The 25,367-nt window shown below is 40.9% G+C and overlaps 1 protein-coding gene across 1 annotated transcript in view; it reads right to left on the reverse strand.

Annotated features, from left to right (window-relative positions):
• ADAMTS2 (ADAM metallopeptidase with thrombospondin type 1 motif 2) overlaps window positions 1–25,367 on the reverse strand; it is a 176,938-nt gene that overhangs the window by 21,844 nt on the left and 129,727 nt on the right. The window contains exons 6-12 of the mRNA XM_068698738.1: window positions 17,003–17,159; window positions 16,016–16,121; window positions 14,239–14,382; window positions 12,222–12,354; window positions 10,679–10,792; window positions 3,516–3,661; window positions 1,796–1,971 (exon numbers count right to left, since the gene is read on the reverse strand). Of these exons, the coding sequence (XP_068554839.1) occupies window positions 1,796–1,971; window positions 3,516–3,661; window positions 10,679–10,792; window positions 12,222–12,354; window positions 14,239–14,382; window positions 16,016–16,121; window positions 17,003–17,159 (976 nt within the window). The remainder of the gene's footprint in view (window positions 1–1,795; window positions 1,972–3,515; window positions 3,662–10,678; window positions 10,793–12,221; window positions 12,355–14,238; window positions 14,383–16,015; window positions 16,122–17,002; window positions 17,160–25,367) is intronic.

Below are 25,367 nucleotides of genomic sequence, written 5' to 3' on the forward strand. Positions count from 1 at the left end.
ACGGCTCCAAAGGCTAAGTAAAGGTCTAAGCAGAAGCAAAGGTCTCTGGGCCACAGCATTCCTCCCCTCTCCCTGTGCCAGCAAAGCAATTTCATGAAACTGAGCCATGAGGCTGTATCTGAGCTCTGAAAATCCCAGATTGCACAAGATGGCATGAAAAGAATGAGGGAACCTCGAGAACTGCTTAGGAAAAAAAGCCAGACAAATTAATTACAAACAATTTGCTGTTAACTTCTGGCAGTGTCCTCTCTCTGGAATGCAAAAGGATTCACCCAAAGTGACCCTTTCCCTCCCGGAGACCTGCTCCTGACTGAGCACAGCTCGGGCACCCACGTACCTGTCACCCGTCTCCTGCCATGCCAGGCCTGGCCTGGAAGACCTGTCATTCACACACGGTGACCAGGTTTAAAAACAGCGAGCAGCCTGCACTGCTTGTCAAACAAGTGGAGAATCATTGCCATCTGCCTTTTCAGTTTTTAAAAGTACATTTTTCAACACAACACAGCAACAGCATGGCGACAGTCTTCATGCCCCAAAACCAATTAGCTGCACTTCTGTTGTCAGTTAAAGCAGAAGAGTTAACAATGAAATGAACATTTTTGTTCTAAAAGGCCATGTCTGCCACGATCCTGGAACACCAGAGCGATTGCGTTGGTTCTCACCCAGCTCCCATCCAACCCAGTACCTGGCCTCCAACTGTGCCCAACAGTGTTTGCAGGAGGATATAAGGCAAAACCAAAACTGATACTTTCCTTAGTGTATTCTCCAAGGTTGTTGTACACTGCAGCTCAGGGATTCCTAAGTCATGGCTGGATCTTGGTGTTTAATAGGTCTTGATGGATTAAAGACCTCTCAGAAATTTCCCTAAATCAGTTTTAAAACTCCTGGCATCTGCAACATCCCATGGCGATGAATTCCACTTTAATTATATGCTGTGTGGAAAAGTACTTCCTCTTATTTGTTTAAAATCTGCCACCTGATAATTTTATTTGATGTTCCCAGGCTTGTGTTATGAGAAACAGAGTGTAATTACTCTGTGTGCAGCTTCTTCGTGCCACTTACAATTCTGTAACTTTATCTTCTTAATCTAAGCCATGACTTTCTTTTCAGGGTGAAAAGTCATAGTTTATCTAAACTTTCCCTATTCAGAAGTTACAGCTTGTGCTTGCTTTGTTTGGGCCTCTTCTACTTCAACTGCTGTTTTTTTAGCAGTGGGCAGCAGTGAGACAGGGACAGCCTGAGCTACAACAGCAGAGTATTTAAAATGCATGCCCCGTGTGGAGTCATACGGAGGCAGATCAGTGCTCTCTATCTCCCCCTTTTAACAGGCACTGAGCACCAAGCTTAGGTTCTGCTAAAGCTACCCACAACCCTCAGACCTTTCTCTTCAGAGTCCATTGTGTGTACAAATCCATAATCCATGCACATATACAGGTTTATCAAAAAGGGAAGGTTTAGATTGGATTTTAAGAAGAATTTCTTCATGGAGAGGGTGGTCAAGCATTGAAACAGGCTGCCCAGGGAAGCAGTGGAGTCCTCATCCCTAGAGGTTATTTAAGAGAAGCGCAGATGTGGCACCAAAGGACATGGTTTAGTGATGACACTTGGTAGGTCAGGTTAATATTTGGACTTGATGGTCTTGAAGGTCTTTTACAACCTAAATGACTCTATCATTCTATGAAACTTGGCTTTCCATGCCAATGGCAATGCCAGTGCCAATGGCTTTATTAACACCCAGCTCCAGGCCTGGCACTGCCCTCACTGAGTCACATTTAAAACAAGAAGGACTGCTCACCATCGACATGTTCATAGGGGAGCCAGTGGTGTTTCGTGTTCTGATACTCAAAGTAAGGATCCCACTGCCTGCACTGCTCCTCTCTGAAGTCTTCGAAGTCCTTAGGGCAATCCTGAGTGTTGCAGAGCTGGAACTCGTAGCTTGGCCCTACGCACGTACGGCCTCCGTTGGCAGGACTGCAGAGGAAGGAAAGCAATGGTTAGTTTGGCCATTAATGCCTGAACGGAGCATCTATCAAATCCTCTGAGACACAATTTAATTCCTAGTCATGTCAACAAGAAGTTGATGAAGCCAGTGGTATATCTGGGGTACTTCCTTCCCCTATTTTTATCAGTACATGATCTAGTTTAATAATTGCTCTGGTATTTGTTTCTGTTGAAACAGTCTGGGAGACCATTGGAAAGATTTCTGTCTGTATACATCATCACATCTGGGATAAAAGAAGCAATTATTTAAAAACCCGCTGTAGCTCTTTAGCTCTCACAGAGCAATTTCTGCAAGTAGAGCCTCCAAACACTTGAAATAAGCAAGAAAACCCATTTTTCTTGCTGTGGCCCAGGAAAGGAAAGCACAAGCAGCTGAAGCGACTCATTCACATTCACCCCTAAGCCAGCAGCAAATCCAGAAATGGAGCCCAGATGAGTGCTGTATCCACCAGACAGCCACACAGCCCACGCTGGTACTCTGTTATCTAGTACCACAGAGCTCAAGTCCTATCTGGATTTGCACCCTCTTCCAGGAAACACAGAAAACACTTTAAATAGTCCACTAGCCTTTCCTACACAAAAAGAGATTTTACAACTAAAACTGAGTCTGCAATTATAAAGGTCACTTTCATGTTGCCAATGCAATAAAGGCTTAAATTAGAACTGGTACATTTTTTCTTAACAGAACAATTTCCATCATAAAATGCGGCTTCATTGTCAAAACTGAGCTGTTGTCTTTGCTTGTTTTTTAATCAAGATTATTTTCAACACTAAAGTCAATTTCAATTGCTTTATCCTGTACAAAAATGTTCAAAAATTCTCCAGTAAAATCATGTAATTCTGAATATTGTTTCAGTTCCTGCTGTCTTGACCTTGATATTTTATGATATAGCAATAATTATGTTTAATATCATTTATACATATGGATCTATATTAAATATGTCATAGTTCCAGTGTTACTGAAATTAAGTCATTCTACATCATCTAGATGATCCATATGTACATTATCAAAGCAAACCAATTCAATATTATTAAGATTAACTTTGGGGAAGGTTCTGATCTCTAGAGCTTTGTTCCAACTTCAAATGAAAGCAGTTTGAAAATGTCAGCGTATTCCATCTTGTAAGACTTTCTTGTTGAAATATCCAAAACGGTGGATTAAACAGAAATCTAAAAAACCATATTAATTTAAAAAAAAATAAAATCCAGCAAATCATTGCCATTATTTCACACTGATGTTAGAATAAGACATACATAGGGCTCTGAGGTTTTACTTATGCTTTATGCAATAATGTAATAGCACTTTCAAGATCTTTGTACTGGTATAAACAGCTTAGTAGATGGATAAACTGAGAAATAAAGATGATTCATGACTTGCTAAAGGGCCAGAAGTAGAAATTCTAGCAAGTACCACTCAACATGTTTTACTGTATGGTTGTACTAGCAGTTTAGCAAGGATTCTCACCATTCATTCATTCCACGTTAGAAAAACATGTGGGTGTAGGTGAACTTACTGTGGGTTGTCACATTGCCGTGTCCTATACTTCACCCCTGTGCCACAGGTGCGAGAACAAGAGCCAAACTTACTCCATGCCCCCCAGTGTCCATCCTGTTTCAAGATGTCTGGTGTCAGCCAGATGCAGTGACCTTTAAAGCAATGCTAAAAGAGAAAATTGGACAGGGAATGGAATGATTAGATGATTAAAGCATGTCATAGGAGAAGCTGTGGTACAACAAACTTCATTTTAGGCAAAAATAATGTTTTTTTTTCACCTCTCCAGGAGAAAGCAACGAAACCCATTGCCATATTGTGCTCATGATCCCAAATTCCCTCAAATTTTACCAACTTATGTATGTTAAGTATGCTCATATATGCTAGCAGGATTAAAGCCTAGCAAGTTTGTTAAACTGCTCTCAGCATTACATGCCTTTATCACGTCTGCAGCAGTGATTTCAACATAACTGATATTCATTTAACAGAGTCCCAAATCTTGGAGGCTAAAGGTAAAATTCTACCACTGCTATTGCACACAGCGATGGCAAGAGCTCATCCTGCAGCACAGCCTTTCCCTGTAGCTCCTGTAACTCTGCATACATGTGCCTGCAATAAATGTGGTCTGTAAAGTGGCATGAAATTAAAGCCAACTCTCATTTTAGACATTAATGATATTTAATAAAGAAGTACTGCAGTTTCCCTGGAGATCCCAGTAAAACTGACGGAAATACCAGGAAGCCTTCATCAGAAAACAGCCCTGGACAGTCCCGTTTCGGAGCAATTGCTCCCAACCTATGAGGCTTTTTCTCTTCTCTTACCTGATTTTTAATACAGTCATTCTACAGAGGCTAAAACATGAAATTTGCTAAATTCCCCAAATCCGTAAGGTGTTTACACATTTCTTTAAAGGCTTTTGTAGCTTCAATACCGATACCCTCTCCACTGCCTCCTCTCATTAAAGAAACCTGCCATTGCCTTTCGACCAATTTCTCCGGTCCCTAATCAAGGAAGTTTTTCTTAGCTCGAGTCAGGATGAATTCTTCTCAAAGATCACAGCTTCTGGCCCTTTCTGGTATTATTTCTGCTTACATAAAAGTCTACTGATGAAGTGCGGGTGCTAGAAAATATTTCCAGCACAACAAACGACTTCGCCTGAGACTGTCGCAGTCTGTCTGCGTTAACGGTTACTGTCGGGATAAGGGCTCTGGCTCACGCGCACAGATGGCTACAACAACAAGTGCAATCAGTCACTTACTTTCCTTAACATTCAAGTCAACAACAACATTTTACACAGCTTAACAAGCCCTGGAATTCAGGAATTTGGCAGGCAGCACAAGCTGAGCATATGGTTAAATGCATGCTGCCAGCAAAAACAAAATCAGAAGATATATAACAGGAGAGCGTTCTTAAGCATAGAGCGATTAGTGATCTGGAAGACAAATTTAAAAGGGATGGATAATCATTAATAATGCTGAATTTAAAAAGAGACTCATTAGTAAAATGGTGACAAGACACAGCTTACAGATTTGCTAATCTGCTCAATGACTCGCTCTTTATTCATGTAATTTATTTTGTTACTGATTTGGTTGGACAAGGAGTAGAAAACAGAGTAGAAATTTGGTTTCAACAATTTGTTATTTCTCATGACTTCAAATATTCAAAGTCAAAACCTATGAAGTAGACGAGTTACCACAAAGCCAATTATAACAATCCTGCTCCGGAGATGTAATGGGCAGATTTTTCTTAGCTGTTTGACAGAACAAGAGATAATGCAGCAAAGCATGAAGGAAATGCAAAATGCTAACACGTCCTTTGCTTTTTGGAGTTTTGAAGTTCAGCGCTGTACCCTTCAGGGACTGTTTACTTATGGCTTTATACAGGTTTGTTTGAGCAAACACTTTGAGTCGTCTGGCCCCGAATGAGACCACTCAGAGGGATTCAGGGGAAGCTGGCAATGCAGCAGCCTGGCAGCACGGATCTCAGCTGCGCTGGGAAGATGAGATGTGATGGCTCCTGAGCCCTGCTCATTTAAACATCTTTTTATCGGGGTGCTGAATCCTTCAGGTGTAAGTTCCACAGGAATCACTGAATCTGTTTCAAGAGCCACGTAGTGTATGCTCACTGTGTGATGCTCCAGGATCCAGCACTTGGATCTCCTCAGCAGAGGAAAGGAGAGACATGTGATGTTGTGTTTTCCAATCTCTTTCCCCTGTTTTAGCCAGGAATGGGGGATGTGGGTTTGCACCAGCCTCTAATAAACCACCTTTTTGACACTGTGACTCGTTCCTGAACTGGAAGGCAAACACGGGAAAGTGTTATTGACTTTGCTGAGCAAAGAAAAGAGCAGCACGGAGTTTTACTGGAGAAGCTGGTCCCACGCCGATTGTCGGGAAGCTGAGGCAGAGCTACGAGGAGACACATTTGTGTACAATGAGTCATCACCTGCTCTGCCTTTTTGCTTGCGGATTTTAAGAAAGGAGCCTACATAAAATAAAATGATTCACAAGTCTTAAACTTTGCAGACCTATGCAAGAAAAAGCATAAGGAGGTAAAACTCAAAAAAACAACAAAAAAAAAGCAATCTCCAGTGTAATAAAGGAAGCTACAGCTGCCCCTTCCTATTGCTACTCCATTAACTGCATAATGAGCTGGAAAGGAGCCAGTTTCAACCACCGTTCCCTTCATAAACAGGGGTTTCATTTAAACAGTGAAGCATACTAAAGCAATTTTTTTTTTCTAATATGAAAAAAATTGAGTAAATGCAAATTGTTTTCTTAGTGGAAGAGAAGATGACTTCTTGTAGTCTCGCCTGTTTTTCTGGCATGCAGGACTGTCCAAAACAAGTGCAATTTCCAGGAGAGGAAGCTTAAATCTCTTTCAGTAAAACATTCCACTGCTGTTTTCAGCAGTTCTTTGAAACAACTGCTGTGGGGGCCAAAAAAAGAGCCTGTGTGTTCCTGTGGGCTTAACACATCTGCAAGTTAATTTTTCAAGAAAAGACTTGCAGATTTTCCTTCGGTATCTCGACTTATTTTATACCAGGCTGCAACTGGCAACCCTCCTGTCTGCCTCGTAGCCCAGCTATCTGCCAGGCAGCCCTGTGTCCTCACCGTGGCTGGGGGCTGCCAGCTATCCCTGCTCTGCTGAGAGAGTTTCAGGAGAGGGCTATTTATTTATTTGTATTTCCCATCACACGCAGGCTGGCCCTCTCCGCTCCATCTGTTTGAGGATAATTAGTTGCAAGGGATAAACTGAAAGCTGTAACACTGCAATGTACCCTGAGCCAGTAAAAGTTTCTTCAGTGGAGAATCAAATATTCTTACTGTTTCTGTGGTGACTAACACAGCATACACTTACCCATCTGTCTCCTGTCTCCGAGAGGAGCTGAGGTCAGCTTTCTCAGTGGGAAATTATCTGGATTGCTTTGAGTACACATTAGTGTTTTCAGAAACCCTTTTTTCTACCTCCATTTTTCTTCTCAATAATATCTTTTTATGTCAATATTTAATCATTCTCTTCCTTTCCTGACAGGCCAAAAATACTTCCAAGTTCTACTCTGCTAATCTCTGCAACATGGGGCAAGTGCAGAGAGTACCTGCTAGGTTCATCTTGGATCCTTGGCACGTGTGCCAAATTCAAGAGCAACATCAGCTTGGTTGGCACAGGAAAGTAGCAGGTTCTTACGTCTCTCCATGAAAAGAAATAAAAGAATGTCAGGCAGTGCAAACCTTTGTGTTTGTCACTATAGCAAGCAGATGGACTCTAGCATGCACTCTCCTTGCATGAATGACTTCCTTTTTTACTTCTGTCTGTGGAAAGCAGTTAGCTGCTTCAGCCAATACAAATGTCTCCCCAGAAGAGTAATAGCTTTAAAAAAAAAGGAAGAACAAAAAACTGATGATGTATTTCTAAAGGATGCCTGACTTCCAAAGCCTGAGCCTAACGGTGGAGCTGACAGAATTGTATACAAGTAAATAAATCATTAGCTGAAAGCATATGTGTTTGTTTTGTTTTTTTTTAATCTGCAGAATGTTGTGCAGTTAAGCTTTGCATAATTATCTCTTGTCTGCATGTTTTACAATGGCGATTTATGGAGCATCTTTGACTTCACATGAAGACTCCAGCCCTCTGTGTGCTTAACTTTACACACTGGAGCTATTTTGTGGAAGCTGATGTGACCATTCAGACACAGAAGTAAGTGCAAGTTGCTGCCTCATTGAAGCTTCAGAAAATCAATACAGACTTTCCTCTTGCTACTGAAAACTCAATATAGTTTTAAAAATTGGGTTGGGAGCAACATAAAATATTTTATTTCCTTTGAGATTCTATAAAAATAGTAGTTTTCTTCACTAGCTGGGAAGCCCCGAGAAAATATTTTATTTTTCTGTCACTAAACTCAGCAAAGTACTAGTTTGTTGCCAATTAACATAATGTATCTGGTTGTTCACTGTCTCCATTTGCACAAGGAGACATTAGAAAGATTTTTCAAATGGCAGAGCCTCATTCTTTTAACAACTTATTTTGAATAAACACATGCACAGGACAGCTTACAAATATTTACCTACATTTCTTTACATACACATCTGTATGTATGCAGACACGCATAGATGCACACATACATACAGCACTACCAAGTCTGATATCCCTTCCATTTCTAAGTTGCAGTGCCTTGGTCCACGACACAGGCTGGGCATGCAGAGACATGGCACTTATCGGTGTGGCTGCTGAAAATGAGTTACAAATACAAATCTCAAGACTCAAAACACCAGGCTTAGGGGAAAATAACACCATGTGCCCTTGTAGTCTCCTGACCATCGCTTTCATTTCTGGCATTTGGCCCCCTCAGCTGCTGCAAAGCCAGGATGTTTCTTTGACACATCAGCACTGTTTTGATTGGTCTGAGCTTAAAATAGGCGCTGGGAATTAGTGGTATGAAATCATGAAAACTGCACGTCTCTGAAGTGGGAAACAAATGGATCTTTTTGAATCAACATCTTTAAATGCTTATGTTCCTGTTCCCTTCTTTTCTGGCATTACTCCAAGAAAAAAAAAAAAAGTATGAGATGGAAAAAAAAAAGTAGATGGAGTTTGAAGTTATTTTCCTCTTCCGCATGCTGAGATATCATGGGAGATGTATCTTAGTGGAAATTGCCACATTAAGTCCCAACTTCAGGCAATGTACGCATTTTACAGTCACAGTTCTTTCAGCTAAAAGTCTCTGGTATTATCCCAATTGGTGAAGATAGAGAAGAGAGAAAGGCCAAATCAAAGGCGGGGATGGAAAGGAAATGAAAAGGTGAAAAAGGACTGATCTGATGTGCTTGTATTAAAACACCAGCAACCCCTAATAAATACACCAGTCAAACGCTGAGCCCAGAAACACGAAGTCAGTTGTAACGCTTGCATAATCACTCAGTCTATTGAGCCTTATCTAACAAAACGGTTTTCATTTTATATCATTTTCTCAGGTTCTGCTGGAAGGCTGCAATAAGTTTATTTATCAAAAAAACTGGGACAGCTCCTCTGGGAATAAAACAGTTACAGTCCTATCATCTACTGAAACTTCAGGATGTGCACATACTCTCCTGCATCGCCACTGAACTAGAAACCTGGCTGTCTGTGCAGTTAGCTGAAGCCTTGGATCCTAAGTTCCAGTCCAGAGAAAATTTTTACAGCTGAGTTGCATAATATCCTGACAAATTGTTTATAATGGAAGCACTGGACTGATTGTTAACTGTGTGGTTACAAGTTCTTTTTTTATTCTCACTTCTGTTCAAATGCTAAAATGAATGAATGGCTTGGGGAAGTAAGTGAAGTAACAAACTGGAATACACTTGTATTTTTCTGGGGGTTTCATGTGCATATTTAATAGAGAGTCAAGATACAGAAAAATGTCTGAGGTGAATCCAAGGAAATTGCCTAAGACTGTGTATTGTATTTGAAAATATGTATTTTTTCAAACAAGCAACAAAGCTGTTATGACATAAATAATCTAAAGAAGAGAAAACCAAAAGGGAGTGGCTTATACAGAGCATGGCTTACTACGGAAGGAATCTAGCATTAAATTATGTTTTCATAAAATAGGCATTTCAAACCACAACAGCAGCTGCTAATACGGTTCATTTATCACATAAATGATGTTATCCATTGGGTTTTACAAAACATCCTTCCACGTAGCGACATCTTCCTCTCCCCCTCAAACACCACATCCAAAGCCCACTGAAGTCAGACTTTTCTGCAGACTTCAAAGGTCTTGGAGTTCAGACCCGCTGTGAGCACAGTGTGACCTCCTTAGAGGGTAATTAAGACGTGGAGCAGGTCCAGTGTGATGGCCGAGGGGTCCAAGCTGTCTGAGCCCTTGCCACTTTGCTCCTTCCCTTCACAGTTTTTCATCTCTCCCTTGACTCTCATCAAGCTAGCAAATCCACCTCCGCAAATCTGCATTTCCTCCTAGTCCCTCTCTGCTGTCATGTCAGCTCTCTCCAGCTGGCACTCAACTCCCACATCCATCCTTTCCCTTGGGGCAGGCACTGCATGCAGCCTTAGTTTGGCTGTGATCTTCAAAACCTTACTGCTCTCAGCCCCCTCAGCACCATGCAGGCCAGTTGGCATCACTACACTGATACAAACACAACCTTCCTTCCGGTCCCCAACCACATACTTGTCATGGGCAAGTGAAAATTCCCCATTTTTAGCTCCACGGTGGCTTGGCAAGAAGCCAAGGGCAACCTAGAGATGTGCAGATTGTGCCATGACTTGACTGAGGACAGGGTGTGATGGCCAGGTGCCATGCAGGACACACCAGCCCTGCCTCCTTATTTGCATCCAGGAGCTTGCTTCACACCTCAGCTGGTTTCAAATCCTCAGATGGGTTTTTCTGTTAAACTGACTGTATTGTATCTTTGGCCTAAATGGGACTCAGGACCTTGTGAGTTACAATGCAGCTCACACCCAGACCCTCCCTGAAGCTTTATGGGGGGGACAAAGAAAAGCCATGAGGTTTTCTTTAAGGCCTTCTCCATTATATTCTCCAGTCATCTGTTTCACGTATTTCTAGATATGAATCATGAAGAGAAATCCTGCCATTTTCGCCCTTGATATTATGAAGAACATCCCAGACTGCAAACAAAGACACAGACTTGAACATGCACAAGCGTGCTGGCACACAGCACTCGCTCCCACCTTTCCTGGTGCACACATGGTCCCGTCCAGCGGAGGCCCTTTCTTTGTTTTGCAGAAGTAGGGGTTCTCGGGGTGGCTACACCACAGCTGCTTGCAGGGATCAAACGTACGGAACTGAAACACAAGAAAAACCAGAGCAGATGATGCTTTGACAGAGCTCTGACTTGAAACTGCAATAGAAGCTGCAGCACAGTGGGGTTTTTCCTTTTCTAGCTCTGAAGTCCCAGCTGTTCTCACTGATTCTTGAGGAACTTTGTGGATTGAATATGTCTGAACTTTCTTGCAAACTCATCAGTGACTCTGAAGTGACATCCTGTCTGAATTTGAGGGAATTATGCTGGGCAAAAATAGCATTATGCAAGTGACCAAAGACAGACTGGGCAAGTGGAAAACTGGTTTTTCTTACACTGCCTTTTCTTACAGTTTCTCCAAATGGTACCACTTCATTTGACAAACAAAAAGAACACTATTTTTTTTTTTTTACACAAAAAGAGTACTCATGAGAGAGGGAAGCAAGCTGCTCCTCTTAGGAGGGTGGAAATCTGACCTCAGGACCCTGATGCAGCGAGCAGTTCATCATGTTACCTACAGTACAAGTGCTTGTACTGGAGAGAGTAAGAACCACCCACCACACAATGCAATAAGCTATTTATCTGGCCTCCCAGGCTCCCAGGCTCCAGAGAACAGCTCTAAGACCCTCTTTGGCAGGGATATTCTTCCAAGACAGCATCAGTGGGAATTATGTCAAGACACAGTTTTACAGCTGATGCTTAAAAGGTTTTTATCCATTATCTGGAGACACTACGCAGCACGCACAGTCCTGCTGATGGGAATCAAAGAATAAATATTACGTGTTAGCAGCTGCCACACCAGCTGAAAACACCTCTTTGCATTTTGTATTTTTGTCCCACTTGAGGAGATGGAGATGGGAGGCATAGCCCCAGTACAGAGGACTGTCCTTTCTGAGGTCAAGCCACTGCAAATTGCACCAGTTCTTGCTTTGCTTTACATTTAGACTTATTCCCTTGTGTTCCCAGTACAACAGAGCCAACCATGTCATCAGAAGTCCTTGCAAGTTGTTCTACTGGCTGTCAAACTTCCTTGCACATGCTAGGCATCAAAATACATCATGCCTTCCACAAAACTGGAACATAAAAGCTTACTGCCCCATGTAAGCACTACAAGATGTGACACCAAATCCATCTCCTTCTCATCTGGGTGGGAGTTTTGTAACAAAATAAGTAGCTGCCAGCAATAGGAGGCTCAGTAATACAGCAAGCTTGTTTGCTTGAAGTCTAAAGCTATTTATGAAACTACAGCATAATCATTTATGTAAATTCGGTTTAAACAAACAAACAAATAACAACAGAGATTCTTAAAATAATATATTTGTCAACTTCAAGTTGCTATTTCTTGCTTACAGCTAAGTGGGCACAGCATCTTTCTTTGTGGGCTTCACTACACTGACCCTATTAAGAGCATTTCAGAGACACTTACAACACTCCTGGATGAAAAATAGCAGAAGCTAAACTTAAGTACTCACAGCTGTGCACATCATGTAGCCCAAACCAAAATCAAAACGGCACTGCTCATTCATGGAGTAGTGAATTCCTGGCAGCTGTGGAAGGGAAGGCCAGTCATGTTCGAAGGGATCATCGCGCAGACAATCGTAGGAACTGCAACAGGCAAAAATTACAGTAACAGATGGGGCTGTGAGACTTGCACAGAATTTGTGGTTTCAGTGGCTCCTTGTTCCAAACATAACAGAGCCTACGATTTCTCAGACATTGGTTGTGAAGAGCGGTTAATATTGCAATTATGCTCACATAAACTTTATCATGTTGTATCCACCTTTAACTGATTCGATATATTTTTTCTTAAGCCTTTCCATTTTAATTTCCATTTAGCTTGCAGGTAAATTTCTATCAGTTTCCAGGTTCCCTATGAGAAAGGAATCAAAGGAACAATTCACATGAGACCAAGCAGAAAAGAATGCTTAATTAATTTTCCATTTGTGGAATTCCTTACTACCTACAACTGCTTTTGAAGTGAAATTTTAGAAGCAGAAGCCAGGGTAACCACCCAAGAATACTCCTAAGCTTGCAATACGCCTGTCCCTTGCTGAGAAGCAGTAACTCATTGTAAGCACGTGCACTTTTCAGCTTGTATTTAATGCTCAAGATTTCTCCCTCTTTCTGTTTCTCCTGATAGCTGTCAGGAGAAATAATCCGTCATCCATAATCTGTACAAGGTTTCCTTTCCATGGAATGAGATGAGAGATTTGGAAAATGGATGAATGTGGGAGATTTTCCTAAATGGTGAGGACAGCTTGTAACGTACTAGAATCGTATTTGATTAAGGTGCATGGAGAACAGAGGACTGATGAGAATATCATTGAATAGTTAACATGGTATAATGACTGGTTAATTCACAAGACCAACATGGTACGCAGGATCTCTGAAATGTCTCCAATTTACTTAACAGACATGAGGACACCATACCCAAGTCTATTCTGGCAATCATTCAGGCTGCCTTGCAGATACCAATAGCTGGAAGCAGAATTTTGAGGTTAGGTTTACTTCAAAGCAAGCCATCATTCTGCTTTGTTATAAGACACTTAAAAATAACTGTACTTAAAAGAATATAAAGCAGCCGTCTACGCCAGATGATTTTTATTTAATGGATAATGCTCTAAAGGATCTTGCTAACTGAAACAATCACATATCTCTCACAATACTTCTTTGCTTTATTGCCATACATAAATTATCTAAGATAATAGAAATATTGACATAAAGACTGACTTATGTGCATTTTGCTGCATCCTTTCCTACTTGTTTTCAGTTTTTGCTGTGTGTCCTGGTAGTTTCCCCATAAGTTTTCCATATATCTTGCACACAACAAAAAGTGGAAGTTCCTTTCCATAAGAAAAAAAAAAACAGGATCATAAACATCAGAGTTTATCAGAGAACTTGGGTGCAATTCTAGGGACTGAAGGATCAGTTCCAAAGAGAAGGCAAGGGAAGTGGATGAAGCTCTTAAAAGGACTGGAGAATAAAATAGCTTTTTCTTTTAGGATATTTAAAGGAAAATAACACCCTGCAAAATTAATTCTAGAGTAATATTCTTTTTTTAGGTATCTATTAAAGTCAAGGAAACCTCTAAGCAATTAAAAAGGGCAGAATTTCATCTTTAATTAGCACCATCTTATCACTGACAGATACCATAAGCAACCCATGGTTCCTGGAGTCATCTGTAAGATACAAACCAGCTAGGGGTTACGTGAAGGGGGAAGGAAAGTTTGTATATTAGTGTCAGCGTCTCCCACTGAGAGGACAGCATACGTACCATCAACATTCAGAAAATGAAACTGAGAACTTGCATTATTATTATTTGCACTTCGTGGGAAAGCATCTCTTTCCTGGTAGGGTAGGGGTGAATTTCTTTGTTTTATTCAACCCCATTTGAGTAACTAATAAAAGGATAAAGCATAAATGCTAAGTGTAGAATTGTTCTTAGATGTTTCTTAATCAAAAGAGAGAGATGGTTTAACAGCTACTCACTGGAGGTATCGGTTCAGCTCTTGCTGGCTGCAGCGAGACCAGTGGAAGCGATGAAACGCGGCTTGCACAAGGGGGGCCATGATGCTCCCCAGGCGGACTTCATCCCCGCATCTGTTTCCTTGGCCATCGTGCTCCATGCCTAAACTGTCCCGCACAGGAGAGAGCAAGCACAGTTACGTTGCAGACAAACTCTCAGTGACCATATGGTTTTGTGTCCCAAATGTCACCTATGGTTGATGCAGCCAGGTTCTTACATCCCACAACCCTTGCCCACAAGAGTGAAGTCATTAGATATAAGACAGGGTGACACTGAAGTGAAAGAGCTAGTCTGTAGCCCACACAGAAGTACTGACCCCCTTCAACCACTTTCAAAATAGACCAAAAATGCCTTTTTTAGACTTCTGTGTACATCAACATTTGTGACCAACTATGGGTAAGTGAATCAATTTCTGGATTAAGAAGCTAGTCTACTCTCCAGGAGTATTAAAATAAATTTATTTATACTCCCTATCTGGAGCTACTCAGAAGTTTCTCCAGCTTAACAAACAAACAAGCTTATTTGCTTAATTTGAAGTAATTTGCAATTGTAGCCAAGTGGGGAAAAAAGCCACACTGCAAGCTGGTTTAGACTAGCTGCTGCCACTGCCCACTAGCAATTCCACATTGTTTATGTGTGAAATAGCCTGGAAAGTGTTGGGTGCCTTCAAGAAAATTACCCCGAGTTACAGATATTAAAAAAAGGCAGCTTTCTAATGAATGTATTTTCTTCTTCCCTTTGCTAGGATCTTATATTGTGTTTTTTTTTTTTTTTTCCAAGTTCACTGTTTGACTAATACGGGCACTATCTGTCCGAAACTGAAACTGCATTAACAGATTGGGGCTGAATGTGATTTCAGAGATTACAAACAATCTTCAGAGGTCTCTCTTCTAAAGCTCACTGTGTACTCTTTATAATCCTAATTCAAAAATTCTGGTATCAAATACCATCTGGGTATCAATTCTATGTCCCTGTCTAATTAAGATACATTTATAGTGAGATTCAATAAACTTTGGCAATTTTTTTCATTTAAAGTCCTCAATAATTTCTGATAAAACAGACAGAAAAGGACCTGCAGGCTTTCTTAGGGAAAATATAATAGATTGAAACTGTTCAGAAAAAGCCTTCTGGGAACTGGTGTTCTACCAAATAGAAAATCAGAAATCAGTGGGTGTCCTCTGCAGACAGAGAAACTAAAAATGAGAGAAAGGAGAGAAAACAAAGCTCTAACAACTGCTGCCTGGCGATTGGTTCCAATCACATCAATTAAAAAAATATTGCATTTTAAAAATATGAAGCATAAAGAATAGTTGTAACCTCAGTGCTTAGCAACTTGTTTCTATACAGTACTGTATCCTTTACCAACAGTAACATATCTCATGTGCTTACTTAACATGGATTGTTTTTGAGAATCATGTATTCCACTAACTCAAAGAATTCATATTTCATCATAACAGATACTTTACATTTCCACCAGGAGACCATAATACATCATTCAATCTGGTTTCACAGCAGCTCTGGGAGGTATTTGGGTATTAGTTCTTTTTTCCATTTGAAATTACCAAAATATAAAACTTACTAAAGATCATAAATAAAGTCTTGAGAGAGCTGAAATCTGAAGCCAGGGCTAACCCTGAATATTATTTCTTAATATAAAGTGCGCCTTTCTAATGTCATAGATATCTATCAGTGCCAAAGACGTAATAAGGTATGACACAGGATGTCCACAGTTTTACTCACACATGTCCAGTTTCATGAGCCACCACAAACGCAGATGAAAAACCATCTTCATGGTTGAGAGTGCAACTTCGGACAGGATGACACATTCCAGTGACTGGAGCATAGCCTGTGAGATATATCACATGTTCCAGAAAATGAACAAGTATTGAAAGGCAACGTGTGGTGAGAAGCTGTAGGAAAAATCTCTGTCTTCCCCCTTGTGACACAAATATGGTTGAGGTGGTCTTTTCAAAGGTAACATGAGATCTCTGCTCACAGTCAACTAATATTGTCATCCCCTATGTATGAAACAGATGAACCCAGCCTGCTGAACAAATTAAAACTATATTCCTGGCTCACTGAGAAGATTGTTATCACATCTAGGACCATTCTGCAATTGCCTTCTCCAAGTACACAAGGCAGCAGAGGAAAAGGCTACCACATAGTGCTGTCTTACAGCTCTTGAGCTCGGTGCAGTTTCAGCCCTCAGGGAATGCATGAGAAAAGCCCCAGCACTGTGCTGACAGCAGATCTGGCCAACCCAAAAGGAATGGGAAAGCACTGAGATTTATCCCCTCCAGTGAACAAACCTGATCCCAGAAGAGGCAGAAAGAAAGGAAAAAGTGCACAATACTGGGCCCTGCTGTTCCAGGCCTCTTGGTAACAGCATTTCTTGGCAGTCCATGCTGCAACAACTTTTTAAACACAAACTATTCTTTAATCTTTGGGCATTTTCAGGTATTTACATAGGGATCCCATTTGTTTGGCTTCACTGAGAGTAAAGAAATGATCCAATAAATAATCTCATCAGTTAGACAGGACAGAATAAGTGAAACAGTTACAGTTGAAAATGAGCCTACGTAGAGCAGTTGGGGAAAGAAAGCATTGGCCCAAACTAAGCAAAAGGTACACGATAAAACTTTGCACAATTTGCTTTGCAAAGTGATAAAAACAAATGCTGTTCAGAAGTCTTGCCATTTACAACACAAAACCTGATGCAGATCTTACCTTGCATGCCAGATGGACCAAAATCCTGCCTGGTGAGAAAGATAGCGTGGTCGTGATATTCTGCATGCCCAGTGTCCGGTTTCTGCTGCAAGTAGGCCCAGCGACACACATTCTCCAGGCTTTGAGAAGGGTTCCCAATCTCTATCAGGCTCATGGACTGGACAAGCCAAGGAGAAAAGACAGCAATAGTTATTTATTAAGCTTGGGTGATTTTTTTTCCAACTTGTTCCAGCATTTGACCAAATATTCCATTTCCATTAAATCTCTGTTCTTAATAAACACTTATGCTTCACAAACAAATTGTACAGGATCAAGAGAGTAAGAAAGAAAATAGCTAAAGTTCACAGCTAGATTGAAAATGATGTCCGTGACATATCCATAAGCTTTAAGATATAACAAGAGGGAAAGAAAAAAAAAAGTATTTTAATGACAAAATCAATATTGTGTTTTGCACTGTGCATTATTATTTCTATGCCACCTTGGCACCAGCTTGCACCATCACCTCCAGTCTGGATATAAGTTTCCAACCAAGCACATACCCTGAGGGAAGTGCACCAGCACTTGGCCAGCAGAGACGGACCCAGGCTGGGGAGGGCAATGCCTGTCAAACTCCTGGCCCTGGTTTATCGGCCACTTTTGCCATGCAGCCAGGATGTCAAGGATGTTTTTTCAGCAGTACTTGAAGCATTACTTTGAGAAATCAACTTTCCCAAAGACTGCCTTTTAACATGAGTTTTCTTTAACTCTTTCTGTATTTGAAGATCATTCAGGACGTAGCCCATCTTCCCCATCTGGTACACCTTTCTTCTACGTACAAGCTGCTGGCATGACTTAGCTGACTTGAATGAGCTAACATGCATTAGGTGGGTGCAAAGGACAATTCTCTTGAAAAAGAGAAAGGTATTTTTTAAAATTCAGCTAGTATATTTGCTTTTTTGTTGTTGTTGTTGTTCAATAGTACTTTCTTAAGAATTCCCAGCTAACTCTACTTAATATTGTGCTTTGTTAAGACTTTTAAAAGTTTATTGTATGCAGGATGCTATAAAATGTATGACTAATTGACCCACCCCAAGCCTTCCAGGATTTTTAAGAACTACATATGTGAACCCTGACTTTTCATTTACAAAAATTATATCACCATGACAACACTGTGATCATAACACAAACCACTACAATTTAGATGCTATACTGTACTGTAAGCATTTATAATTCCCAGATACTTAATTTAGAGCAAAACCTAGCCTGGGCCAAAAATAAGAGAGAAGTAATATAGTTCGTGTTTAAATACAGATGTATTTGACATCTTCTCTAATTGAGTGCATGATGGAGTACACAGAGTATTGACTACACGAAAAAGAAAATCCTCAAAGGGTTGTGGAAGAACAACTGGAACTGATAAAAGAAAAGCCTGCCAAACTGAGGTCTGATTTTGGCAAAAATGGGATATTACAATTCTGCAAATGTTCAGAAAAACAAATTAATAAACGAAATAGAGGCACAGTTTGGATTCTGATACCACTTTGGAAAGAAAAAGTGGTAATATAATCCCATGCTGGATCATGCTGCTTCCAGCCATAATTCCCTTAGAAATAGAACTAATAACCATGCTAAAATGGTGGGACAGTTGTGGTGCCTTTATTGCATCTTCATATATTTATAAGAACCGACAGGAGCAAACTTTGAGTGACTAATACAAAGTAAAATCCTGGCTCTTCAAGCATATATTCTATTCAGCTAAACAACGCATGACCACTTTTTAGGTCTTTAGTAAGATCCATCATAGGTTTAAAAAAAAAAAAAAAGTAGCTATCTACATCATCTCCACCTTGATCTCTTCTCCAAAGCTTCAGAAGAGAAACCAGTCCCACCAAGAAGCCTGGTGAGAAATCTCACCATGAGATTCAAAAAGCAAAGAACATTTGTAATATGAAGTTGAACATTTTTAAGTCATGTGCATAACACAAAAATCATTTATTTTGTGAATGGTAAATCTTTGTCTCATAATGACCTCCTTCTACACCTTCTACCAAATGAAAGTAATTCCATTTTATGACTGATCAGAATGCAAACAAAAAATACAAATTATCAGCATGTGCTTTGCTTAAGGGTATCTCAATATTTACAAAGAAATCTCTGCATGATAGCAAACAAGCATGGAATATGAAAAAGGCAGTAATTTCCAAATAACCATCAGTTCATAGTTTTCCTTGGCCATGAGTCATCTCCACCCCAGCCTCTAAGCAGCAACCTTTGCTGATGGACCCCAGTACAAAAGCAGAAGACTAGCATGAACTAACACAGCAGCTTGCAACACTCTTCTAATGAAGGCTGAGCCTGCCAGAGACCAGTCTGCTGCAGTGCACGCTGCAGCTCCCACAGGCTGGGCACGGTGTTGGCATTTGGAATGAGTCGACAACTGTTTTCTTTGTATCCTGAAGTCCACTCTGGAGAGCAAAACCACTGGTTCAGGCCAAGAGCATCTCAATGCCTATTTATCATAATTGCAATTTTAGAGTTTGTCTTCAAGTGAACAAAAGGAGAACCAACTGGCTAATGTGGAGCATTGAGTTTTTCTTTTCCAACCAACACACTGGGGAAAGTGAAAAAAAAAAATGGCTTAAGAGGGGAAACAAAATATGCAATTCTTTAAAACTTGTTTCAGTTGATGCCCAGTTTCTTTGGCAATGACACAATTTTTAAATCAGAAATGTTGCATATATAAAATTGAGCCTTGCTCACTGTAAGCTAGGAAATGAGGCATCCATTAGGAAATCAATTCATTTAGGTGCCCATGTGCTACAGATATGAAAAGCAAGCCTAGGTCCTACAACAGTGAGGAGGGCTTCCTCACGTCCTACCTGCTATACAAAAAGTACTTGAGCCCACTGAGTATTAATAACATCTGTCTTTCTTCACTGTAATGTGGTAGCCTGAAAAGAGAAACCCACTTGGTTCCTAGCAAATTTTCACCTAAATTCTCATGCTCTGCAATTTGTCAAGGACTTCCAAATCAGAATAGCTCCAGCAGTATTAATAGTGACCTTGGCACATTGCTAGGATCTTCCCATGCTCTGGAAGTCTCAACTAACACAAGGGTTCATTATCCCTTTATCCACCACTAGAAACTGATGGCTAGGCAGAGCGTCACCATTTGCCATTGAACCTCCCAGCTCTGCCCTGAGTCATGTTTCATTTGGAATCGGTGTGATCCCGGAGCAGTGAATATTGCATGGCCAGGGAACCACCAATCTGGGATCTGATTCATCCCCACTGTGCTACGTAACTGCACCAGCTCAGCCAAAAATCCATGTAAGTCAGTGTCCTCTCCTGACAGCAGGCACCAGGATCCTAAGGTCGGTATTTATGGGACCTATGTATGCTGTGGTATTTTCCTCACATAACCTGCAGTGCTCCAGTGGTCTTTGGAACAGAGATTTCCTGAGCCAGATGTGTCTTCATACTGAATTTTCATTCACTTTTTCAGCTGCCCAGCCTTAAAAGATAAATGCTGCTGTCCTGCAAGAAAGGTGCTTAGGAAATCATGGGACCAGGCACAGCTTGTTACTAGACAGGGCAGATATAATACATTTTAGAAGGATGTTGTCCAAGAATTTACTCTTGTAGAGGTATCAGATAACACTTGATAACATTTTCTCTTGGAAGTCAATGGGGAGCTTTCATCAGACTCAGAAAACCTCAGCCCCCTATGAAATGGACACAGTGAAGGGATAAAGAGGAAAAGAGATGAACTGTGTGCAGTAATAAGGACTGAAAGTAAAGCAAAAATCCCTCTCTGTCACACAGCGAAAGGCTGGGGGCTAGCAGGCTGGCTGTGGAGAAGAGGTGTAGGTGTTAGTGTTGGCCAGCAATGGGCCCCCGCTGCCAGGAACACGCAAGGCCTGCAGCTGGCTGGGAAGGCCGGCTTTCCAAACAGGACAGCAGGCCTGTGGAGAGCATTACTCAGCTGATCAGCAGGAAAACTGCCAGTGGAAAGAGAAATTTTCCTTCTCACAGCAAGAAAAGCAAAAAAATCTGCGGGCATTTCAGAGGGCTGCTGATGGAAACAGATGGAAATGTTTGCCGAGAAGTGGAAAGGCCTCGGCTGGGGGAACGGCCCCCACATGGGGAAGCACCCCAGAGGCCTACGAGGACAGTGTGCCCCAGAGATCCAGCTGAGATCCTCGCTCTCACAAACCCAACATCTACTCATGCCCTTCATTTTCCTTCTTTTCTGATTCTGCCTTCGCATCTCTTCTACTCCCCTTCCTTTTTAGAGTGAAGAAGCAGAAAAAAAATAACAAAAATGGAAGAGGACTGAGTTGCAACCACCATGAGTACAAAGAGGCAAAGCAGGGCAATAAGAGATGATTCTGAGGTTGTTGCTACACAGATTCAGATGCCTTTGAGCCTTCTTTGATACCTGTCTTGCTTTTCAGGGAGTTATCAGCATGATGTTAAGTTCTCCGTTATAGAGAGACCGAAAACCACATCATTTATGAATCTGTACTGGGAGGTCCTTCAAATACTTTTGGAAATAGTTTGGAAACTATGAAATATGTCAAATAATTTTTCTTTAAGAATTTCAAATATAAGATTTTCATTGGAGAAAACTGCAAATTTAGTCTATATTCTACTCAAACTTTTCAAGAACATTCAATTTGCCAGTAAAAGATACACTGATATTACGCATACAGTGGCAGCTTTCATTAACCACGTGCTTGATTCATCTGCCATCTGATATAACTGGGTACAATTTAGCAATGGTGGCGATGAGCAGGTACTTGATAATACTAACACAAGGACTTTAGGTAGGTCAGGAGCTTGCTGGAAAAGCACCTTCCCTAACTCATCCATTAGGTGGTGCTCCAAGAGTGCCAACAGAGAAGGCTCTGCTGCTCTTCAGTAGCTCCAGAAGGAGCAGAAATATGCTGAACGTGCTAGACTCCAAACTATGGTAGCAAAAGTTGGAGCATTCTTGGGAGACAATTTAACATATGACTTTCCCTTCTTGAACGTGTAACATTTCTGTGAAACATGGCACTTCTGTTGTTCACTGTATATTGGATTAGATCTTTTATATTCTTCTCTAACACTGAACAAGACAAGCAAAAAAATAAATAAAAAAGAATTATCTGGTGTCCATAGTAACCAAACTAACAAATATAGCTCATTCAGCAAACTGTCATTTTGCATTCAAAGGATCTGTAAAGCTTTCTTATGGCAGCAGTTTGTAAACATTTTTCAGTCTCTAATTCCGTATAAATGTAAGCAGATCAGGAATACAAAGTACTGTTTATGCTATCAGCCAGCTCTACATTCTTCAAGGTCCCAACAAAACACACTGGGAAATTACAAATGGTGAGTATAGTATCTAAGTAAGGCAATTCATCAGTTCACACAGATAAAAATAAGGAGGACAATATCTTCTCTCATCTTTATCCCCATATTAATCTAGCCACACAATAACAGCACAAAAATATGAACAGCAGTCAAAATGGTAAATAACATATAGGTTCTGGCCTTGCAGCTAAGCCTGTGCAAAATCAGTTAGCGCTCGTAATCAAGAAAACACACACAAATGAGTTACCTTTCTCAACCAGGAAACAGGCATCAGTTTTGAAGGCTCTTTCTAAGGATTTTCTGTACTTACCATGGAAAACTACGATACTCAACATTTCTCATTAGTGAGCTAACACAAGCACAGGATAGAAAAGAGAAGGCTCAGGGGGACCTCATCAATGTGTATAAATAGCTGATGGGAGGGGAATAAAGAAGACTTAGCGAGCCTCTTCTTGGTTGTATCCAGAAAAAAGACAAGAGGCACAAATTTAAATACAACAAATTCCATATAAATGCAAGAAAAAAAAATATTTACTGTAAGAGTGGCCAGACATTGGCAGAGGTTCTAGAGTCTGGTTTTGGTGATATTCAAAACCTAACTGGACAATGTCATGAGCCACCTGCTTTGAGCACTGGGGTTGGTCTAACTAAGCCCTGAGGTTGCTTCCAGGCTCAGCTGTTTTGTGACTCCAGCTAGCAACCCCCTCGCCTTGCCAGGCAGAAGTGCTCTCAGACTGAGCCCTCACCTCTTCCCAGGAGAAGTAGAGATGAGGGGAACACTGAGCTTTTCCCTCCAGCCTTGATCAAATGACAAATGGGGAGGTCAAACACCTGATTTAAGGGAGAGAGCTGGTTTGTCCTTCCATCTCAGCTGTGTCACCTGTGCCACCTTCTGGGAAACAGAGAGAAAAACCTGGCTCAGATTGAACTGCTGCTTTCCAGACTGGCTGAGCCAAGAACATCTTGCCCACTTGCATCAAGCTTAGACACGAAAAGGTCAGATGGCAGAGACGGAGAACACCACATTGTGAAAAGATCAAAGGTAAGCCCTTGTCTCAAATGAGGGCAGTGGGAGCTGTGTGAATAACTGAAACCCTTCTCAGTTGAACAGACCTGTCCTGTGAGACTGCAGACAACCATCTCATTTTACCTTTTTCCAAATTGCCATATTAAAACTTGTTTCTTTTTCTTTCTCTCCCCTAACCTTTTTGAAAGGTTCTCTGCCCTGGTCCAGTTCCTCTTTCAGTTTGACCAAGTTGATACATGGCCAGAGGCCAACCATTTGTTCTGGGGCCAACACTGGTCTGTAGCTAACTGGTTTCCATCCCAGCTGAGCACAAAGCAGACACGGCATCCCACAGCCTATCCCACCCCGTGTCTGAACATGAGTGCCTGGAGCCGTGCATGTTGCTCCAGAGGACAGCTCAGAGGTGTCCTGCATGGCCACGTTCACATTTCCCAAAAAATAACTCTCATAAATCCTCATGTGGCTCATTTAGTGAAATCCATGCAGTTCCTCTGAAAGTCTTCATGACTTTTTTTTTTTCACTAATAACTGTCCTAATTACACCCATCATGGCTAATGTGTGCTTTCCTCTGCTGCTGTGTAAAGGCACTTCATCTGCACACAGAGTCACCATTGTCGATGGACAGAGCGTGGGGCCGGAGCCAGGAATTTATGAGGTCTTATCCCCAGCCTGCCAGTGACCTTCCGTGTGGCCTTGGAAAATAACACTTAGCGTCTTTGTTTTTTTAGCTGTAAAATGGGAATAATAATCTTTATTCATCCACCTCAAAGAGGCGATGAGAGGATTTTATGCAGTGCTTAGGGTTTAAATGTTTCCAAACAAATTTTATGATATCCAGTCAGGGTTTTCAAATCCATTTTCAGCTCATCTCTTGCCACCTCCTCTGCACTTGGTGATAGTGGTTGCTTTGGCTATTTCCCTGAGTGTTCTAGAGTTTGCTGGATTACAGAGCTCTTAAAACAAAAATACATCTAAATGGAATAATTTGCTTAATCACTGAATAATAGCCTTTTCAAATGATTCTGAATTTTCCAAAATTTGGAACTCCTGAAGTCAAGAAGGCAGAAACAAGCAAGCTCTTCTTTTCCCATCTGAAGAAAAATGAACCACATTTTACTTATTTGCAGCATTGCATCACATCAGTAAGTCAATGTAAAGAAAACATAGAAAAATGCACAGCAACTCCCAAATACTTCATGGATATGGGGCAAGCTTTGCATCCTGCAAAGGATAGGACAGGATGTGAAGCCTGCCCCAAAGCTTTTGCACATTGTTCTGTGCTAATGGTCTCTACCTGCCACAGCCTCAGCCTAAGTCCAGAGGTGATAACTTGCACCAAGCATGACTTCAGTAAGACGGCGTCAGATCTTGTGAACCTGCCCATGGAGTAACTTCAACGTCACCACTAGGGAACATCCTGGTGATGAACATTTTTTCATCTTATCAAGGCAATTAATACAATTAATGAAATTAGTGAATTTTTGAATGTACGGTTGTTTGCTTGAAGATACTAAAAAGTATGTTTCAAGGAATGGAGTACCTTCAAGCAAGAATCACTGAAAAGCTGGTTGCTATGCAACTCAAGTATTGTCCATATTATTCTTATCAAAAGATGACATATTGTATAAAATAATATAATCCTCTTAAAAAAAAAAAAAAAAGCACACACAATATAGTAAAAGGCTGCTTAGGGGCTGAGAATTGGCAATAGCTCAGAGTGCTGTCAGAAACCTAATGGTGAGGGTACATACTTCATCAGTTACAGAACCATAATGTAATTATTATGATTATTTAAATGGCACCCTTGATAATATATATAAATTACCTACAATAAAGCAAGTGAATCTGAAGATATCAGCGACAAGCTTTGAAAATAAATGCTAACTCTAACAGGACTGGGATAATATTTCCATATTGTGAAGCCAAAGAGGCTGCTTTATGCATGCATTGCCTTAACTTGTACATTCACCATTCCTTTTACTATGTACATAGAATAT

Source organism: Anas acuta, chromosome 14 (genome assembly GCF_963932015.1).
Source record: "Anas acuta chromosome 14, bAnaAcu1.1, whole genome shotgun sequence".
NCBI classification, from domain to species: Eukaryota; Metazoa; Chordata; class Aves; order Anseriformes; family Anatidae; genus Anas; species Anas acuta.